Here is a 20,440-nt window from a genome sequence, read left to right on the forward strand (position 1 = left end):
ACTTATGTAATAAATTAATATTTAATTGAATATTCGAAATGCTTCACAACATTTCAAGAAGATAAAGATGAATGCAACGTTATTGATATATATTTTAATTTTAATAATATTATTTATGTTTAAATTTTTATTGTTAGACACTTTATATATGTTTTTATATATGCAAGATCCATCTTGCATAGATATGGAAGCATGAAAATTGGAAAAGAATATTAATAAAAATATTAGTTTATATATTTATTTGGATATACTTATATTTATTTGATTGTGGATATATTGGCTGTATTTATATTTAAATATTATTATGATGTACAAACTTTACAAATATTATTGTTATTATTTATAAATTTTATCATTGTTAATCAACTTTGATAATAATTTTATTTTTTAAATAGAATTGATTAATTATGAGAATACGAAGAACTCATGAGTTTCTCACCCGAGAAGATAGGGATGGGGACACGGAAGCACTGCCCACTCCATCCCATTGTCATCCCTAGGTACTTAAACTTAATTATAATCTTTATTACTAATCAAGTTAAATACCTAAAATAATTTCATCCGTTCTAAGGATACTAATGTTACTATTTTATGGTTTTGTGACCCAAAAGGCATCTTTGAGGATGGGCATATATGAGGATGAATTTTTTTTATTCTGAATGTATGTGAGACTAAATGCATAAAGTAGGATCTTCCTAGTTCACTCTCGAGAGTCCAACACGAGATTTATTTTAAACGTTCTCATTCAAAGTTTAATCTATTAAGTCAAAATTTGATTATCCTACGTAGATGAGCTTAGAGCAAGCAAGCCAATGATCACTTCATAGGTTAAAATGTGTGAAAAATATGAGAGGATTTGGCCCGAGACATTTCAAAAATTAATCTAATGTATACGAAACTAAGCTAATCCAATACTTAATTTAGTAACAATATGAAAGATTCGATATGCACTCGTGGAGTTGAGACCACAATGACTGTTGAGAAATATTAAATATTATTTGGCATGGGTTGGTGCATTTAACCCAAGAGTTATGAAATAATAGTTTGCGAGGTCGAGTTAACATTTTCTTATTTAACATTACCTATCTTACAAGATTAGGTACCATCTAATATGTCGATCGGATAGAAGCAGAGTATTGATCAAATAAGAATAGCATATCGATCGGATACAAATAATAACAGATAAGGAATAAAAGATTTCACAGCAAACACCCAAGGAGATATTACTCCATTGCACTGTACACTTTTCTCCACAGTAACATATCATCACCCTAACTCCTACCCACCCCATCTTCCAACCATGACTGTACTGTACTTTCTCCATGTCATCTTGGACAATACAGTAAAAAGAGAAACAAACGAATGATCTAAGTAGAACCGTAGCAATGACCATCCTTCCCCATGGGAATGGAAAGTATTCCTCCTCCATGTATTCCCAGAGTCTGACGCAAAGCATAAAGCTAGTGCGGTGGGTATTCTTCTGTTCACAATCCAGCACAGAGAAAATAAGTATATGTACAGTAAAGAGAGTTGGTTGAACGCCACCGAGGAGGGGGAGGGAGAAAGGCCAGCATGCATAGAGTTTTATTCTTATCTTTATTTATATATCTATATATATAACAGTGATGGTTTGGAGAGAGTAACGTGCACCGTCCGCCGGTGGGCAGCTTCCCTTAAAGCTGAAGCCTGTCAAAATCTCTGGCACAGCTTGCATGGGTCATGCAGAATATTAAAAAAGGATGCAAACCACCATTAACTCAAACCCACAACTCCCCACGCCTTCCAAAGGCTCATGTTCTTCCACCAATGCCTCCTTTGGCAGCGTTTTAATTACTTACGGCACTGATCCACATACCACAGCAACACCAACAGCAGCAGCAGCAGCAGCAGCAGCAAACATACTGTTGGCTTCCTGATTGCCAGTAATAACTTCTTACTTCTGTGTGGAGCATTATTGGCATCACAAGAGTCTCTGCTTTGGAATGGTGAAAGTTTCAAAACACAGGTGTTTGCTTCAGACTCTTTTTCTTCTCCTGGAATACATGTGGAGACGAATCCTTCTCTGATACTACACATAATGTGAAGGTGGGAGAAGAAGGGACCCTCGTATGGAGAGGGAGGCAGTGTGCAACGAAGACGGTCAAGATGTCCCACGAACCAAACTGGTACCACGTCGTGATTTGTCTTGTTAGGGGGTCCCGCAGGGCCCCCGTGATTCATGGGTTCTCTACCAATTAAGAGGCCGGCGAGGTGACCATAACCCTGTGGGGAGCGCACGGAATCAAGTCTCACCTCCCTTCATCCTACCTGTTCATATACCTTTCTTGTCAATCAACCAGTTGCGGGATCCGGTGCTGGCCGCCGTGTATTTAGCCGACACGTTATGGCGACACAGCAGGCAGGTGCAAAAGGGCGGAATACGGTTGCGATTTTATGATCGGACTGACCCTAGAAGAACAGCCAATAGTAATTCAGGAATTGGAAAACGCTGTCTCGAGCAGACAGCCGAGTGCAGCCCGTGAGTATGGCGCCCACCCCGTAATTAACGAGTAATTAGTTGGAATAAAAGCAGGTATTTAGTGATAAAAGTGGCAAATTTCCCCCACAAAGTATTCCCCCATCTCTATCTCTCTCATCGCTCTCTCTCTCTCCATTGATCGTCCATCTCCCCTGACCCTATCCAACGAAGCAGACTCCTGCTTCCGATCTTCCCTTGATCGACGGGTTGATGGAACGAGAGAGGGGAGTGAAGGCGGTTTCTTGACTTCTAGAAAGGGGACGATCCCTGTTCTTTCGATCATCTTGGATTGAAGGATCTCAACTAGGTATGTTCTTGTGAATCGAATCGAGTCCCATCACAAAGTTTACTCTTATAGTCTGGGCTTCGTCGCTGTAGATTGTTTTGTTTCTTGCAAGTTGTTTCGGGCATTTGTTCTTGGTGATTATCCCTTCTTTTTTTGTCTCTCTGTTTATGCGTGGAGTTTTCTTGGATAGATCTGCCTGTCTTGGGCCTTTTGTTCGGATGGACGACATCATTGTCTGATCATGCATTTTCAATGTCGAATTTGCTACCTTTTTCTTCGGTTTCGCGTTTTTACTGTGGTTTGCTGGATGTTTCTGTTTGGTCTTCTCATTTGTAGGTCTCTTGGTTTAATTTGAATAGAACGTGGAGTTTGACTTGAGAAGAAGCTTTTAGCGTATTTCTTGGTCCCATTTTGTTCGAAAGATTTCATCTCTTTTCGTGATTGGAGTGAATCAGTCGTAATTTAGGCTTTGATTGTAGTGTGCGACCTCTTTCATTTTTCGTTCTGAGGAATCTGATCTGAGTAAATTCGTCGTTTGTTTTTCTGTATTAATTTTAAAGGTGACAAAAATTCAACCCTCATATCGTTAGTCTTGGGCATAAAAGAATGGAAACGAGAACTGTAAAACCATTGCTGAAGAAGCCCGTACAGGCATTACCTTTTATGTCTTATAGCTTTCTGATACATTTTGTAATTCAAAGCTGGTGGAGAAGCGATTGAGAAACATAATTTTGTACAACTGTTTGGAGTTGGTTATGTGGATCTTTTGTTGACATTAAGCTGCTTAAGATTTGCGTTTTTTGTTTATTTTTTCCTGTCCCAAGCCCGGAAAGAGGAGGGTGGCATTAGACAGCTGACATCTAAGGTAAAGAAATGGTCAAATCTTGTATGAGTAATGAAGATATATATGATGAAAGTAGTTGACACAATGAATAAAATTTGCTATCTCTACACACACGTTAGATAGGGTAACACACATATATCTAAATCATGTTTTTATCAATTGAAGTTGATTACATCATGTAAAAGAGATATCTAAGTGATGTTTTTATCAAGTGAAGTTGATTAGAACATACAAAGAGTAAATATCTTGTATACCCTCCATGCATTTGCTTCATAGCAAGTTGTGCATTGTTAGTAGCATGAACTCCTCTGGAGGATTAAGTGCAAGGGTAGTATCACCATTGAATGATTGTTAGGAGTTTGTGCATGCCAAAGGACAATAGTTGAATTTAACCAGAGAGAGATTGGCTTGGTTACCTTTTGTCTGTCCCTCTGAAGTTAGATATGCTCTCTTGTTACTTTAACGAAATTTGGTAGATATCTTGTAGTTCTAAATGACAGTTCCTTACCTTTAGAATATATTTATTTGTGAAAATTGGCATGAAGTTCAGTTTTTAGGACAAGTTGACTCGTCTTTTTCACGTTAGCACCTCTTTCCTTTAAAGTGTAAGAGTGTTTTATTCACTGGATCTTGTTGGTTTTTAAGAGTTACTACCATTTTATGCATGTGATTTTTCATAACAACCATCTCATTCATTGTTGAACTTGGTCTTTTAATGATTTTTGGCTTATAGTTTGAGCCGTACCTGTGTGTACATCTTCATATGTCGAATCTTACCTTTCTTTCTTTTCAAATTCTCTTCACATCTCAAGGAACTTCTGAGGTTGTGCCATGTTTGTTTTTTCAGATACGTTTTAGGTGCTTTTGATATAGTAATTCAAGGAAGATCATGCTTGGATCATTCACTTTGTAAATGTTATCACCTAGACTCTTATACCAATCATTTTTTACTGTTGACTTTTGTTTTAACCCCACTTGGTGTTGTATAGTTTTCTAAAGGCTGGTCATTTACGATACCTGTTGCAGTCTCCAAAATTTTATATATATATATATATATATATATATTCTCTTTTCTCTTGTTCACAACTGTAGCCATTGAATAGCTCAATAGGTCATTTTTATATTCATCTTGTTGTCGGAGGGTGGAAAATGTATATTATTACTTTGTTTAATATGCATGTATCTTTTTAATAATAATTGTCATATGATTCCTCCATATTGGATGCTTCATGCGCTGAACATCTCTTTTCTATGTTAAAAAAGATATTCCAAAAGTATCCGTTTTCTTTATTTTTTGGCTCTCAAAATTAGTTTGAGTCCTAATGGAATTTCAGTTTTCAAGCTTAGCAGATCTTCTATAGGAATGATTTGTTCCTTTTGTGTATGTTTGTTAAATATAATTTTTGATATAAGACACTATGAATTTTGCTTTAGTGATAAGGTGTTGACCATTGATGGCCTTCAATTACTATAGTTGGTTTGTGTTTTCTTTCTAATCATTAGTTGTGGCTGATTGTTCCTTGTGGCTATTCTGGCTATTTAATTGTCTTGGTTAGGAAGTATATGTTACATTTTTCACTACCTGTTAATGAGAATTATGTTTTGATGATTCATTGATTTCCTGTTTTCTCTGCACTAGAAGCCCTGCCTTCTGCAAATACAACTTCTCAGTTTCTATCTGCAGCCTTTTCACTTTACTGTCTAGTCTTTGCTGACAGATTCCACAACCCTTTCGATTTACCAAGTGGGTTGTGTTGAATTGTTTGATATTTGTCAAACAAACAGTTTTTGAACTAGAAGTCTTTTTCTAGAGCTGATGTTTGTTTTTGTATGATGATAATTTACTCGATTGAATCACATAGATAATTGAGAAAGAACAAGTAAAACCTAATAAGATGAACTGATTGATCATGTACACTGAGGAAGAAAGGTAAATAGTCTTTTTGTTATAAATTGTGAAGTTTTGAATATTGATCTACATATCCTGTTATTTTCTTATTATGATTTTTACAGGCATTCTATTATGAAATGGTATTATAAGTTAAAGATAAAAGTGTCATCCAAGATATTGGCATTATGGTTCAAGTCATAGTTCGATATGCATACCCTTATACTGTGTTCCAATAGGTTCTATTGGATTTCAACACAAATCAATAAAGATGCAAAATTGAGTTTTATGTGATGACTGGTGGATGCAGCATCACATTTCTTGATTGCTAGGATGTTGATTCCAAACAAGCAATGAATTGATTTACATGATGCTGAATTGTATAAACTTATGATGCCCACCACTCATGAAAAAAGAGAATTTTTATTTGAAAAGGATGACATAAGAAGCCATGTACACGATAGATCCTTTGATTTTAGGAAAAATGGACTGGAAATTTTGACCATCGGTTTATGACGTCAAATGCTTATCATTTAGGCCAATGATGTTTAAAATTTCCAAGGTCAATAATCCATTTGATGACTTCTTGTTTCCTTACATCGGGACTAAATGATGATTTCTTCTTGTTGTTTCTTGTGTCGATTGAATTTACCGGAATTGTTTACTGCCTTTGTTTTTACTAAATCAGGACATATTTGGCTGCCATTTAGAAGAAAGTACGCTTGCTTTGATGCAAGGCCAAAGGAGTTTTGTTGAACCCTTCCATGATTCCTTTGAATTTGACCACGGATCCAATACAACCAGCTCTGGCATGAATCAACAATTCATGTGGAATAACATGCTTTTTAATCCAGTAGAGATCCAGAGCATGACAGATCGTATAGTATCCTCTGCTAATTCAAATAGGCCATGCTTAAATATGGCTAATCAAGATGGTGCTCGATTGAGCATTTGGAACACAGGTGGATCTAGTTCGAGTGAACATGCTCAAAACCAGGGGGACCATGAGGAGAATAAATTGGATACTGGGTGGACACCATCTGCAACAATTACTTCCCAAGGTGGGCCTAGAATAGAAGAAAATCGTTTTGAAGCTTCCCATGTGCTTTCTTTGGAGAACGTTAACATTAGTCATGGTACAACACAGATTGATGGCATCCAATCCCTTCCCCGAAATAATTCCCACTCCAACAACATACATCAGAACTCAGAACATGCTGCTCTTCAAGATGGTATAGCCAATGAAATCTCAGAGCCAAGGCAATCTCATCATCCTTATATGTTGCGCTTTTTAGATCCTGAAACTGTTCCATCTTCAATTGGTTCATCCAATCCTAGTGGCAGTGTTTCTGAGAGTGTTGGATTTTTGAGAGAAGATGATGAAAGACCAGAAAATTCATTGGATGGACGACGCTCATCCTGCAAGAGAAAGAATAGCGATGGGTTCCCTGGACAGTCTTCAGCAAGCGGAAATGCAAGCTCTTCCCACCAAAGCGAAACCAGCTTGCTTCATTCTCGTAGTTATAATCCTATGACTGGTTTGAATATTTCTAGCACATCAAGTTATCCATCTGCTGCACATTTCACTGAAGAGTACCCAGCAGGTTTTGCTAATGTTATAAGAGGCATGGCCTCTAACTGCTATCCCTCTGCAAATGCAGCAGGGAATGCTGAAAGTTCACGAAGAAATCACCGAATAAGAACTAACCCTGCACAGGCACAAGACATCTCTCTGCGGAATTCAGTTGATACAGTTGGGCAATTGGAAGCATGGTTGCAAAATCGACCACCTTCTCATTCCATTTCACTGAATCACTCCCTGGGGCCTACACCACTGCTTACAACTGCAAGTTCACAAAACCAACCTCGTCCACCAATTGTTCCCGGAGTACCCCCAGTTGCATACAGTTTTCCATGGAATGGAACTTCCAATTCAAGAATTGGCATTTCATCAGGCTCTTTTAGTACAGAGGACAGAATGATTGCTGCTAGAGAGGGAAATAACTTGAGGAATATGCCAGGAACCAGCATTTTGGATGTTGTTCCTGTAACAGATATAAGGGACATGATACAAGATCAAGCAAACTGGAGTATGGGCAGCAGAAATATAAGCATGGTTCCTAGTTCACAAGCTGTTACAAACTCAGGGCTCCATCCTACATTAGGATCCACTTGGGTTTCTCATCAAAATCCTCCCGCCCAATATCCACAACCCTTATCAGAGAATATTCATGCATCATTGCTATCATCTGGCAGCTTTGAGTCTGGAGGTCAGCGTGCTAACTTTCCTATGCAACATTCTGGTCACTCTTTTAGTTCACAGGAGGTAGCTCAGCAGATTAGAGCTAGTTTGCATGGCCCGCAGACACCACCACACATCAGGTCAACTCATCTGATAAGAAGGCGGTATGATGGTCTTTTGGGTGCATCCTTAACCATGAGGAGTTTAACAGCTGCAGGGGAAGAGAGAAGTAGGATGTTATCTGAGGTATCTGTTAAGTTTAACAGCTGCATGTCCTTAACCAATTTTTTCATATAATTAAGATAATTTCTGTTGTGGACTATTCTTTGCTGAGTACATTTGAACATTTATGTATTATTCTTTCCTGAGCACATTTGAACATGTATATTTTTTAGTGCATCTTCTGTATCCTGGGTAACATTATACTTATTAAAATAAATTCGTTGAATTTATGATAATAAGATTCTAAAATGGATTCATTGGTTATTAGTGTTCCTAGGCATCACCAAGTTCCGAGAGAGTTTAGGGCAACCCTTGGTAGGAGTTCCCATCTTTTGGTCTTGGCTCACAAATATCTTCATTGATCATCTCATGTATAGCGTTGGTAATAAATTTATAACTAACAAACCTATCCTATGCAATGTCATCTTCTTCTTTCAACTAGTCTAGTGCCATTATTATTTTGATCGTCGAACAAATATTTGGAGCCAGTGATTTAGAGTTATGAAGGATACAGACTGGATAATGTTACGATATTATTGAAAAATGCTGTTCCCAGTACAATGTTATGTTGCTATTGTATTTGCTAATACACCATGAATACATTGACATGTTTGCAGAAGTCAAACAATCAATTCTTATTATAAAAATAATTATTAATTTGATAAGTCTACATTCAGATCACATTTTCTTGCCCATGTGTTGTCCAGTAGGAAGCCTTCAACTTTGTGAACATAGTTGCCAATATCTCCAAAAACTGTTCATTGTAATACTTGACAACCCTGGACAAATTCTGACGACTTGTCATTTGTCTTCTCTGGGTTGAAATTTATATGGCATTTTGAATTGTCAATGATGATTTAGGGTCTCTCATCTATAATAATTATATTTCCTTTGGAGTATTTGATGAAAATAAACCATTATTCACATATTTCACTGTCAAAGAACATCAAGTTGATAAGGTGATAGACAGAAAGATGATGTATAAACTGTCATCAGAAGTTCCTCTTGGGTTTCTGAAGCATAATCTTTTATATGGTCAATCTTTTGAGTAGACAAATTTAAATTTTCTTTTCACCATCAGTCCATTCTTTTCTTTTTCTTCTCATTCCTGTTACAAGGTCTAACCATTCTCATCTACATTCTGCATAAGATTTACCTATACTGAATCATGGTTTCTTTTTCCAAAATAAGAATACATTATATTACCCTATCCAATATAAAGAGATATTGCTCTCCTCATCAGAGCATAAAAGATTCCTATGTTCTGTTGGGAAGTCCTGTCTCCGGAGCATAAGTACTAATCATCAACTTTAATTTATAGCTTGTTGATTACTTCATTCTTAGGTAGCTTGACACCCTAAAAGAACAGCAGCCACTTCATTGAAATAGCAGTTCCTTGGTGGATGTTCTTGTTTAATTTTCTTGTTTCAATGTGGTAAAAGATTTCCCTCTTCTGTGGAGATTTACTTCATCTGATATCGAGTCTGAAAATTATTTATTTTTACTGCATATTATAAACTTATGATTCCTATCTTTTATGTAAAGATAAATCTATAATGTAAGGTACCTAGCTGCTTGCCATCTCAGATTCGACGGAAATGTTTGTTTAGTTGGAATATTGTATGTGTATAGTTACTGATGAATTTATCTCCATGGAATTATTCTAAGTTTTCATTGTGTGCTTACATTTTCCCTTTGCACCAGATTCGTCATGCATTGGAGTCCCTGCGCCGTGGCGATGGTCTTCGGTTTGAGGTTAGTTTTTGGGCAATTTCTTCTACATAATCAGAAATAGCAAGGTATTTAAAAGAGAGGGAGATGCTAGTAAGGGTAAAGATTCCTATGGTCTGTTTTGTGCAGGATCAGAGTACATAGACCACACTGGAGTTTAGAACCCAATTATTTTTTTTCACCATACTTTGTAAACATAAAAGTTGGTAGTCAAAATCATACGGTACTTTGAAAAGGCAACAAATAATTGTTTCTGATAGATTAGCTCAACTATTGCTGGAAGCAGGTTGTTAGTTCCTGCCATTGATCGTATGCTTCCATCCTCAATCCATCGATCGGCATCATCCTCACCTCCAGCACTGGCAAAACGTGTTCTCTGCCACTCTGCAATATTATAGGTTTAGGGATACATCAGCCGAGCACTCTGCCACTCTGTATGGCTACCTGGAGGAATTATAAAGATTCTTTTAACCTGCTGCAAACTTGATTTTAAGCTTGTCAAAACTTAGAAGGCCAGCTGGTAGGTAGAGAGTTCCAAAGTCACATATGTTCTCTTTGTAAAATGGAATTACCATATTGATCAAATGAAATCCGTATCTTCAATTTTTTGTTTTAGCCTCTTATTGCTCTTTGATTGTCTAATCCTTGAGCAAATCTATTTGTACAACTTGTTGATATTACAATAATGTTGACAATACATCATTGATCTATTCAAGGACTCCACAAATGGTACCATAAGTCTCATTTTGTGGGGTTCGATATGTTTGGTTTTAACTGGCCAGGATGTCTTTGTCCTTGATCAGACTCTCATTTTGGCGGGCAGCGATATGCATGACAGGCACAGGGACATGCGTCTTGATGTTGATAACATGTCATATGAGGTATGAACTTCCAATATGTTGTAGGAATTTGAACAGACGGACAACTTGCTGAACCCAAATGCAATTTTCATTGAAGGAACTCCTGGCATTGGAAGAACGGATAGGAGATGTTTGCACCGGATTGAGTGAGGAAACAATTTTGAAGCACCTTAAACAGCAGAAGCATTCATTGGGAACACTTGGAGTATCTATGGAACATGAACCATGCTGTATCTGTCAGGTATTTGTTCCGTTTAATCTCACCAGACCTGTTGATTTTTTTCCCAGCTGACGGCGTATTATTTCGGTTGCTTTTTCTCAGGAGGAATATGTGGAAGGTGAGGACCTCGGCACCTTGGCTTGTGGGCATGATTTCCACACTGTTTGTATCAAGCAATGGCTAATGCACAAGAATCTGTGTCCCATATGCAAGAATACAGCCCTAGTTACATGAAGAGGGGTGTGGCACATTTCACACACAGCAAATTTGACCATGCAGATGGTGTAGGATAATTGTATGTATTGAAATCCATGGTTTATGTCTTAATTTTTCGAGCTGTCGATTATCAAATTTTGCTGTTGGCTCAAATGGGAGTCTGTTGACTGAACTGCCCTCCTTTTTGGTTGAATAAACAACAGTCAACTGTTCAAAAGCTAGTGGTTTGTGTGCCAGGGGGGGTTGGGGTGGATGATTCATAGGGCACTGCCACTGATGTCTTCTCTTACGTGGAAATGTTGTATCCATGTCCACAGTGCTTGGATTGGGTTTGGCCATGGACTCTATTAAGAGGCTGATCTGTTTGAGTTTCGTGGAATATTTTGAACAGGCAGATGCTAACACGTTCGTTACCCATTGGTGAATTATATAGGCAAGCTTTCTTTTTGGTATCGACTTGTTGTTCAAATTTTGTAAATAGCATGGAGAAGGGGGTGTGATGGAAGATGGAGAGTGACGACAACGAAGGAAACAAAGAGGGGAGTGTGGCGGGAAGGCAAAAGAGTGCGGCGACAGCAGCGTCAATGGTGAACGGAAGCCGTAGAGGATGACAGCAGCGTCAATGCAAACGTGTTGAAAGGCAGGGCAGCGGCATACTCGGAGGAGAGAGAACGCGTCGAGGTTGGCAGGGCAATGAATGGAGGAAGAAGGGGTTAGATTGATTTGGTTTAAACTTTAAAGCCGAATGGACAAGGATTATATTCATCATATCACCCACCATATTTGGGACGCTGCCAGTAATATCCAAGAATCACTGAGTTCTTTTAAAAGTCATATTTAAAAAAATATATATATATATGTAAAAGAAAATCATTATTGTTTTTCTTTAATAGCAGCCGGTATTAAACATATCAAAGGGGTTTTGGAGTTCATCCTCCAGCCGAGTCGGTGTTCTCTCGCTCACTCAGGAACCCCAACGGAAGCAAGCGAGATCCCATCTCATCAAAGTCTGTGCCCGTTACGTCGCTGTCCTCGGGCGCAGCAGAGGCGGGGAGTGATGGCGATGATGCCACCCCTCACATCGGTGGCAGTTCCGTGGCATGTCGGGAACACAGAAGAAGACCCATCGCGTCAACGAGCAGTTGCTGCAACGTGACCCTCTCTCTCTCTCTCTTTCTCTCTCTCTCTCTGCTTTAACCCCATTCCTTTCACAGACATCCATCTTACACCTCGAGCAGGAGATGTCAGGCATTGCCATGTTCTTCTCCTGTACTTTCACCCTTTTCGCAGTAGACCAAAGACTTCGACAACTGCCTCATGTGTTCACTGGGTATTTGGGTCCGGCCTCGAGAACCTGCAGCTGTCAGTGGTGTGAGTGTAACGAAGAGCACTGGTTGAGGAACTTGCGGAGCAGCTTAGAGCAAATAGGGCATTGGTTTTGCACATTGCTGCACTTGTTTCAGCTCATTTTGCCTTTTGCTGTTGCAGCTTGGTCAGAGCTGTGATGGATGACCATAGCCGCACGCGTTACGGCTCCGGCAGTAGCTACACTTCTTTCCAAGGAGATCAGGAGAAGATCTCCTGCTCTTCTGCTTGTGTTGTTGGATCTTTCTCTCGTGACGCTGAACAGATGCCATCCTCTTCTTCCTACCCCATTTCTGCTGGTGGTGATGGTGGTAGCAGTGGGAAGGAGTCTCAGGACCAGGACTTTGACTCTCTCGACTGTGAGAGTGAGGTGGTTTGCCATGCATGTTTTCAGCATGTCATTCATCGGGCTGTGCCTTGATCGATTGTTTGTTTGTGGTTCGTAGGAGGGCGTGGAGGCGTTCGAGGAGCCTGCAAAGCCGGTTCCTCGCCGGAGCTCTGGCTCGAAGAGAAGCAGGGCAGCAGCAGTTCACAACATGTCTGAAAAGGTGATCTGAGGTCTTCATTTTTCATCTTTTTTATGTATTTAATTGGTACACTCTACCTGAGATAAATGGTTCTTGTGATATGATCTTTTGAATGCAGAGGAGGAGGAGCAGAATCAATGAGAAGATGAGGGCATTGCAGAATCTTATTCCCAATTCAAACAAGGTGCAATTGTGTACGACTTTTCGTTGTTTTAGTCAAGTGTTCTTGATTTGTCTCTGAAAGATTGTGCATTATATCAGACGGATAAGGCTTCCATGCTTGATGAGGCCATTGAATACCTCAAACAACTGCAACTCCAAGTACAGGTCGGTAACTACTGTCAAATTTCTCCTTTCTATAATTTTTAGATGATGTTTGCCAATCTATTGTCAGTTCTTTCCTTCTATGTTGTGTAATCTTATTTAGATACATGTGAAATGCGCCATTATCTGGTCTTCTCTGCTTGGAATATATTTTCCTTGAGCATAAATGATAAAGAAGATTAATGAGATTTGTCAAGCATGCCAATTCCACAAATTACTACTAACAAAATCTGCAGAGCTTCACAAAAGCTGCGTTGAGGTGTATTTGTAAATTGTTAAGTGTTGTTGTTGTGGTTCCTTTGAGCACCAAATTACAACCTCTTGGATTAGAAAGATAGAGTTCTGAAAAATCTTGCATGATAACACATTGCAATGTTTTAATATTAAAGAAGTACATTATATAATCAACTTAAATCAGATATGAAAAATGACTGATCGATCCGCTGTCAATGACAGAGTTTGTACCCTGTCAACTTCGCCGACGATCATGATTGTGTTGAAATGTCAGGTAAAATTTCTCCCATATGCATCTGTCCAGTATTTATTGGTAAATGATATTCTCGAATTTGATTCCTTTTGTTGGGAGCCAAAGATGATAAGTGAAGAAAACGTAGTGAGGTTCAGAAAACAAGCCTCGAATAGCCACAAGGAAGTTATGTGGTTCAGTTGATAAACATTGGAAGACAAAAGAGTTGATGTTTGGGAAACTGGTGGTTTTCTGATGTTCGGACTTATTGGCTGTACATTGGCTTTGTCATTGTGTCTCTTTCATTGGATACGTTCCATAGGCTAATGTTGTTTAAAACTTCTAGCCTCTAAATGTACATATGCCTCACTATTGCACTGATAGAGAATGAATAAAATTGTGCCTCATGCTCTATCTCCAATATATTACTCTATGTGATTCTTTATTTCTTTCTTTTTGTATTTAGGGTGTTTGGTTCCTGACACCACTTTGGAATTACACACCTTAGAGAGTCTTAATGGTTATGGTTTCCATAAGTCTGCTGTGTATCTGTCCAAACTCCAAACAAATCAATTCATTTTTTGCTCATTGCAGCTAATTCACTATCATTGTCGAAATGATAATTTGGAACCATGAGTCAGTCCTCTTTGAGCCATAAAGATCTTTTCAGATTGGAAATTCTGTAGTTCCTCCATCACTTTCTCTTCTTTTGCTTCAATTCTGGCTACTTAAACTTGTTGGATGCACACCCTTGATACATAGGATCATGTTAAATAAAGTTAGAGTGGGTTTCATGTATGATTAACCATGCTACGTCTACCTAATTAACTCTATATTATAATAGAACAAAGGCTCTGAGGAGAGCCAAGACTCTAGTAGGAGAGAGAACGGAACAGCGAGGATAGAATCATGGAAACCTTATATTTCTGTTGAATTCCCAGTCCAAGAGTCATTGGAGAAGTTATTTTAACATCTGCAGATAGACTTTACAATTCATCCAATTCTCGTTCGTCCTGCTTTTTTTCTGTATGGAGTTCACTGACAGACCAAGAAATTGAGCATCCAAATGGACCTCGACTTTCGTTTCAGTTAGCAAAGAGCACATCTAAAGACTATATACTCAAATTGATTTATATCCTCTTAGCTCTCAATCAACCTTGCTGTTCCTAGCTTTATTTTTATGCTAAAGCTCAATCATTAGTCATCATCCATTGTTTTAATTTTCTTGCAGATTCTGTCAATGAGGAATGGTCTTAATCTCCACTCGATGTATCTATCCGGAGCTCTTCAGCCTTTGCAAACTTCCCAAATGTGTATTGGTTTTGGTCTGAATAGTGATATGGCAATGAATACAGGAACAGGCTTGCTACCCCTGAACCAAGATTCAGCTGCTCAGATTTCATTTGATCTGTCAAATCGGTGGACATCCTCCGTCCAATCTACCATCGAGGCGAGTGTCATCAATGTGACAAAGCCTGAGGCTTCGTTATTTACATCCTCACACTCTCATCATGCATCATTCCAAGTGCCTGTTTCCTGTGAGGTAGAATTCTTGTTGCTTCGGAACAAAGTCATCTTGAAGAACGATTCGATTATGCATATATGTGGAGTTTTAACATGAATCTTTTTGCTTGTATATTGGAAGGACATGTTCTCAGGTGATGTGTCAGCCCACATGCAATTAGCTGCAGTGCATAACACAATGAGCCACATAGGTAAATTATTTTAGATTCTTCAACCAGTACGTTTGGTGGCTATTCCATTCTTGTCGCTGAGACATTGTTTTCCTCATCTCATTGCTTCTCCAAGGAAATGAGAGGAGCTCCATGGCTATCAATGTGAAGCATTTGGGTAGGCGAATCGGTGTTGACCATCTCAAAGAATGCATGTTTGGCAGAGAAGAGAGAACAGAAGGCACGTTATCCGATGAGGAAAAACTTCATCCAGAATCTGCATGGGTAATTTTTTCCTTCTCTTCCTTTTAGCACTGTCTGATGCTGATAAGTGTGTCATATATGAAATTGACCAGCTTACAGACTGGAGCTGATGCCAAGGAAGATTTCTAAAGTGCACCTGATACACAGAAGAATCTTTGCTGATTCCTACTGAGGCATTCAAGCCAACAAGATTTTGGACTCAGCCATGTCAAGAACTGCAACTGTGTTTTTGAACATTTCTTTGGCACCGAGACATCTAATATGTAAATTGATGAAACAGACACCTCTCATGTTCAGAGAAAGTATCATTTGAAGAAGAGATCCATTTTGATTAACAGTTCAATGCCAATCACAACTTTATGGAGGGAATAACTTGTTTAATGTCATAATTATTTTTTGGGTCAAAACAATAATATATTCCCTTTTGATGACCTACCAATTAAACAGAGGAGGTGAATTACAATTATGTCTATATGCATAGAACAAAATATGTAATTATATCATATGGAAGAGTGCTAAACTATAATAATACTCTACTCAAATATAATGTTCATATGCGCATATATACATGCACATTGTATGCAAATAAATAATGTTGTGTGGTTAAGTTGTTTGCCTCATGAATCTAAATAACATCAAAGTCACATACTTTGTGAGGTCTCTCTCTTGTGGCCTTGCAAGTAAATGGAACTTGGCCAAAACCCATCGTGTCAACTTGTCACGACTCATCATCAAAATCATCCACCAATGTGAGTGGATGTGGCAGGTGCTCTACCCCAATTGGTTTTCTCCCCTGTCATTACAGGCTGAGGTCACTTCCCATTCCACCTGCACTCAACTCACATGCTTTGGTACTATTCACAATAATATACAAAAAGACATGAAGATTTCAGTGTTTTTTCTTTTCTTTTTGAAGGGGCAAAAGAGTTTGGTGCTATTCATCTTCCCAATGAAGAAAATAAACAAACTCATCATTTGTTGTTACATCTGATAAATTGTACAAAATAGAATGTACAAAACCCTGATGGGTTTTTCATGGTGAGGTAAATAGCTTTCTAATTTTGATAGAACTTGAACCATTTTTAGTCCCCTAAATATCTTTTCTTTTATTCTTTATTTTCTTTTTTTAGTTTCCATTTGAACACGATTTGTTTGCTTCAGTCACTCTGGAGGAAGAAGGAAGAATTTTGACATTGAATAGTTTGCTTGGATAAAGAAACACATCGCTTTCACCTACCAAGGCATTGAAAACATAGAGATCCCCACCAAATTAAGTAGTCCAAAGGGAATGGAAACAATATTGAGATCTTAATCTTAAACAACGTCTGTAGAAAGTCACTGTGTACATCTTTATCTCTACAATCTTATGCTCATCAGTTCTCGATTGAATTTGTCATCTTTGTGTTGTTGATGAGATGACACATCTCAAAATGACATCAAGCAAATGCATCAGAGTTATTTTGATCTGTATGGGTAGCAGCATCACAAGAAAAAGTCGAACAGTCAAACTCATATTGCTGAAATTTAATTTACATGGCATAGTTCTTCTCTCTCAGCTACGATTGTAGCAGGAAAAATGTCATGCGGTTGACATTTGATGATGATGATGACATTAATTAGAACAAATTAATGGGGAGAGATGGGAGATGTACATAGATTGCCGTGATCATTTGATCCTCCGGCAGAGGGTGACGCCGTCGCCGACAGGGAGTTGGCAGATCTCGATGCGGGGGTCGGCGGCGAGAGCCCTGTTGAGGTGCAGCACGAAGTCGCGATAGTAGCGGACGTACTTGCGCAGCGGCGCGTCCGGCGGCGCCACCACGGACCCGTTCCAGAGCGTGTTGTCGTACGCGATCACGCCGCCCACCTTCACCAGCTCCAGCAGCCGCTTGTGGTAGTTGAGGTAGTTGTCCTTGTCGGCGTCCACGAACACGAAGTCGAAGCTCCCCTGCTTCTTCTCCTGCGACCAACCACATCGACAGCATTTATCAGCAGAGACAAGGAGTAATGGTTGGAAGATGCATTCCATTCTCACATCTTCAAGCAGTAGATCGAGAACAGGGAGGGCCGGGCCTTCGCGGAAGTCGATCTTGTGGGCGACGCCGGCCTTCTCGATCACCGGCAGACCAAGCTCGTAGTTCTCCCGGTTGATGTCCATGGCCAGTATCTAATTCATGAACGTACACACACACACACACACACACACACACACATAAAGCAACGAAGACCAAACGCCAAGGCCTGTCAAGTGATGGTGGCTACCTTGCCATCGTCGGGGAGGGCGAGGGCGGTGGCGAGGAGGGAATAGCCGGTGTACACGCCGATCTCCATGGTGTTCTTGGCGTTAATGAGCTTGAGCAGCATGTTCAAGAACTGCCCTTCGTCAGCCGAGGTTGTCATAATATTCCTGAAGAATCCATCCAGCGTTAGATCAAGGAAAGTATACGTCCACCCAAATCACAACCAGTAATTGCATGATGTATATACCAAGGGTGATTGGCGGTGATCTCGCGGAGTTCTTTCATGCATTCGGGCTCGCGAGGGTAAACGGTGGTCTCCAGCATGTACTGCAAGCAGTGATATCAGAGAAGAAAGCTCAGATCCGAACCGCAGCAGATGAAAGACAGCGCATAAGCTCGGAATTGGAAGTGAATCAAAGAATCGTGCCTGATAGAGGGCGTCGCTCTGAAGAAGGCTCTTGTGCCCGACCTCCTGATGCCTCCGTTGCTGACTGCTCTCAGACTCAGAGGAAGACATTACTCTCTCTCTCTCTCTCTCTCTCAGCTTTTTTGCTGGAGTAAGAAGGCTACCAACTATGCTGGTTTGGGGTGGAGAAGCTGTGGGATCATAAAGAGGGATACACTGAAGCTGGTGACCGTCGGCGAGTGATTCCAATTGGGTGCATATTGGTGAGATGAAATGGTAAGCGGTCTTTCCCATGTCTAGACTTTGTGCTTAGGATGCTCCTTGCGACAGTTCTCTTGACAGCTTACACTGAGCTGGTTTGCTTCATCCGTATGAGACTTCCTGTTGTTGTTTCCAAGAATGATGTCTACATAGGGTTGGACCACTATCATTTGTAGATTTTATAATTTTAATTAATTAATTAATTAAGATATATTAATTAAATTTTAATTAAAATTATTGATCAATACAAAATTATTTATATTAAAATATTTTAAGAAATATCTTGATGGAAAGAACTCTCTTAATTATCTTTAATAAATCCTCATCTATTTATAATGTTAAAAATAATAATAACTTTTTTTATATAGATTTATGATATATGTAGATAACAATGTATTGTTTTATGATATCCGATCTACCTAAATTTTTACATAATAATTTTATTTCTTACGATTGATAGTATCATAGCAATGTCATTCAAAACTAAGTTCTCATATATTATTAAAGAAACTAGATCAATTTTATATTATATTTATTTTTGATCTATTTATGTATTAGATCTATCTTGATTATATCGAATTATTATTTCTATTTTGATCTTATAATGCTCGTAGGATCCATTTGAGTCTTTCCCTCTGAAACAAGTCATCTACTTACAAGCGATGAGGATTTTCTAGCCCACATGATTTATATTATGGACTACTATCGACAGTATCGCAAGGAGTTACGATTGTAAAATCTCGATTGCTACCATTGAATTATACTGGTTTTGGTGACGTTGAGGGTGATGTTCTAACAAAGTTGTGTGCCGCGATGATTAGTCATCGTTACTATAGGCAGCAATAAGTGTGCAAGGTGTTGTGCTCAACAACGCAGCACAAAAGCTATTGTTGTGTGCAATGGCTCTAAGGAGGGTGGCGGCCCGCTTTGGTCACCAGTCTTATCGTATGTAATCGGTGCACACGTAGCAATGTCGTTGCGTGTGGTTGCACATGCTAGGTAGTCCCTCGAAAATAGATAGCAGTAACTTCAATGGGCAACGATGACTATTGTGTGGAGGAGCTATAACACTACGGTGAAGGTGGGCAGCATATGGACCGACGATGCTAGGAGCGATTGGAGGGAAACCATGGCAGGAGAGGCTGCGGGGCCCGCAAGGATGGTAGTCGACGCTGGTCGTCTGATGGATGACTAGCTCGGTGACCGCACGATGGAGGATGATGGCAATGTGGTTGCCCTCGTAAGTGAGTAATTAGAGCAGCCTCAATTTTGATCGAATTTGGTCAAGTTCTGCCCTAATTCAATTTTGACTGATTTGGCCTTAGTCAATTTTGATTTTGACCCAGTCCTAATTTTCACTTATCTCTCCCAAATTGATTGGATTTTAACCCTAATTTATATCTTGATCCCAAATTAGTTTTGAACCCAATTTTGACCTAATTTTTGTTTTAGGTAAGTTGGTTTTGGTCCCAAATATGATTTTGATCAATTTTTGGATTTTGATTGGGTTAAACTCTAATTTTGATCGATTTTGATTCTAACTTCCATCAATTTTGCCTTTGACTAGATCTGAATTTTGATTGTCTGGTTAGATTATAACTATAGCTTAATTTAAACCTATTTTAGTTAAAATTAAGTTTTTGACTTATTTTGATCTCGGTCTAACTTTCATTTGAATGAATCCTAATTTTGATAAATTTTGACCTTGTCAACTTTAATTTTGATTGGCCTAATTGGATTGATGTTTGGTCCATAAGTTAAATTTGAACAGCCCAATTATAGGCTTGCCAAATTAAATAAGATTATTTGGATTAATTTATAATTTTTATATAGAATTAAAAAATAAATTATGAATTTTTTTATAATTTTCTCATTAATATATTAATG

General features: G+C 38.8%; 3 protein-coding genes across 6 annotated transcripts; 2 read left to right on the forward strand and 1 right to left on the reverse strand.

Annotated features, from left to right (window-relative positions):
* Window positions 1-2,599: 2,599 nt before the first annotated feature.
* Window positions 2,600-11,248, forward strand: LOC135619530 (probable E3 ubiquitin-protein ligase HIP1). Its single transcript, XM_065121631.1, has 6 exons — window positions 2,600-2,825; window positions 6,225-8,024; window positions 9,705-9,755; window positions 10,535-10,612; window positions 10,689-10,832; window positions 10,914-11,248. The coding sequence occupies exons 2-6, from the start codon at window positions 6,267-6,269 to the stop codon at window positions 11,043-11,045; spliced, it is 2,163 nt and encodes a 720-aa protein (XP_064977703.1). The 5' UTR covers window positions 2,600-2,825; window positions 6,225-6,266; the 3' UTR covers window positions 11,046-11,248.
* Window positions 11,249-12,278: 1,030 nt separating this feature from the next.
* Window positions 12,279-15,981, forward strand: LOC103994749 (transcription factor UNE10-like). 2 transcript variants are annotated; one of them, XM_009415178.3, is made up of 8 exons: window positions 12,279-12,762; window positions 12,839-12,940; window positions 13,038-13,103; window positions 13,181-13,246; window positions 14,941-15,252; window positions 15,355-15,424; window positions 15,519-15,667; window positions 15,739-15,981. In XM_009415178.3, the coding sequence occupies exons 1-8, from the start codon at window positions 12,532-12,534 to the stop codon at window positions 15,754-15,756; spliced, it is 1,014 nt and encodes a 337-aa protein (XP_009413453.3). In that variant the 5' UTR covers window positions 12,279-12,531; the 3' UTR covers window positions 15,757-15,981. The 2 variants fall into 2 exon arrangements, with proteins under 2 accessions (XP_009413453.3, XP_064975313.1); XM_065119241.1 differs by having other exon boundaries at window positions 15,519-15,981.
* A 1,157-nt stretch (window positions 15,982-17,138) lies between these two features.
* On the reverse strand, window positions 17,139-18,618 carry LOC103994668 (caffeoyl-CoA O-methyltransferase). Of its 3 annotated transcripts, XM_009415071.3 has the most exons (5): window positions 18,314-18,611; window positions 18,134-18,213; window positions 17,909-18,053; window positions 17,682-17,813; window positions 17,139-17,606 (listed from the first exon to the last, which is right to left on the reverse strand). In XM_009415071.3, the coding sequence occupies exons 1-5, from the start codon at window positions 18,584-18,586 to the stop codon at window positions 17,313-17,315; spliced, it is 924 nt and encodes a 307-aa protein (XP_009413346.2). In that variant the 5' UTR covers window positions 18,587-18,611; the 3' UTR covers window positions 17,139-17,312. The 3 variants fall into 3 exon arrangements, with proteins under 3 accessions (XP_009413346.2, XP_064977704.1, XP_064977705.1); XM_065121632.1 differs by having other exon boundaries at window positions 17,139-17,813; window positions 18,314-18,618; XM_065121633.1 differs by lacking the exon at window positions 17,682-17,813 and having other exon boundaries at window positions 18,314-18,614.
* Between the last annotated feature and the right edge of the window lie 1,822 nt (window positions 18,619-20,440).

Source organism: Musa acuminata, chromosome BXJ2-8, assembly GCF_036884655.1.
Source record: "Musa acuminata AAA Group cultivar baxijiao chromosome BXJ2-8, Cavendish_Baxijiao_AAA, whole genome shotgun sequence".
Classification (NCBI taxonomy): Eukaryota; Viridiplantae; Streptophyta; class Magnoliopsida; order Zingiberales; family Musaceae; genus Musa; species Musa acuminata.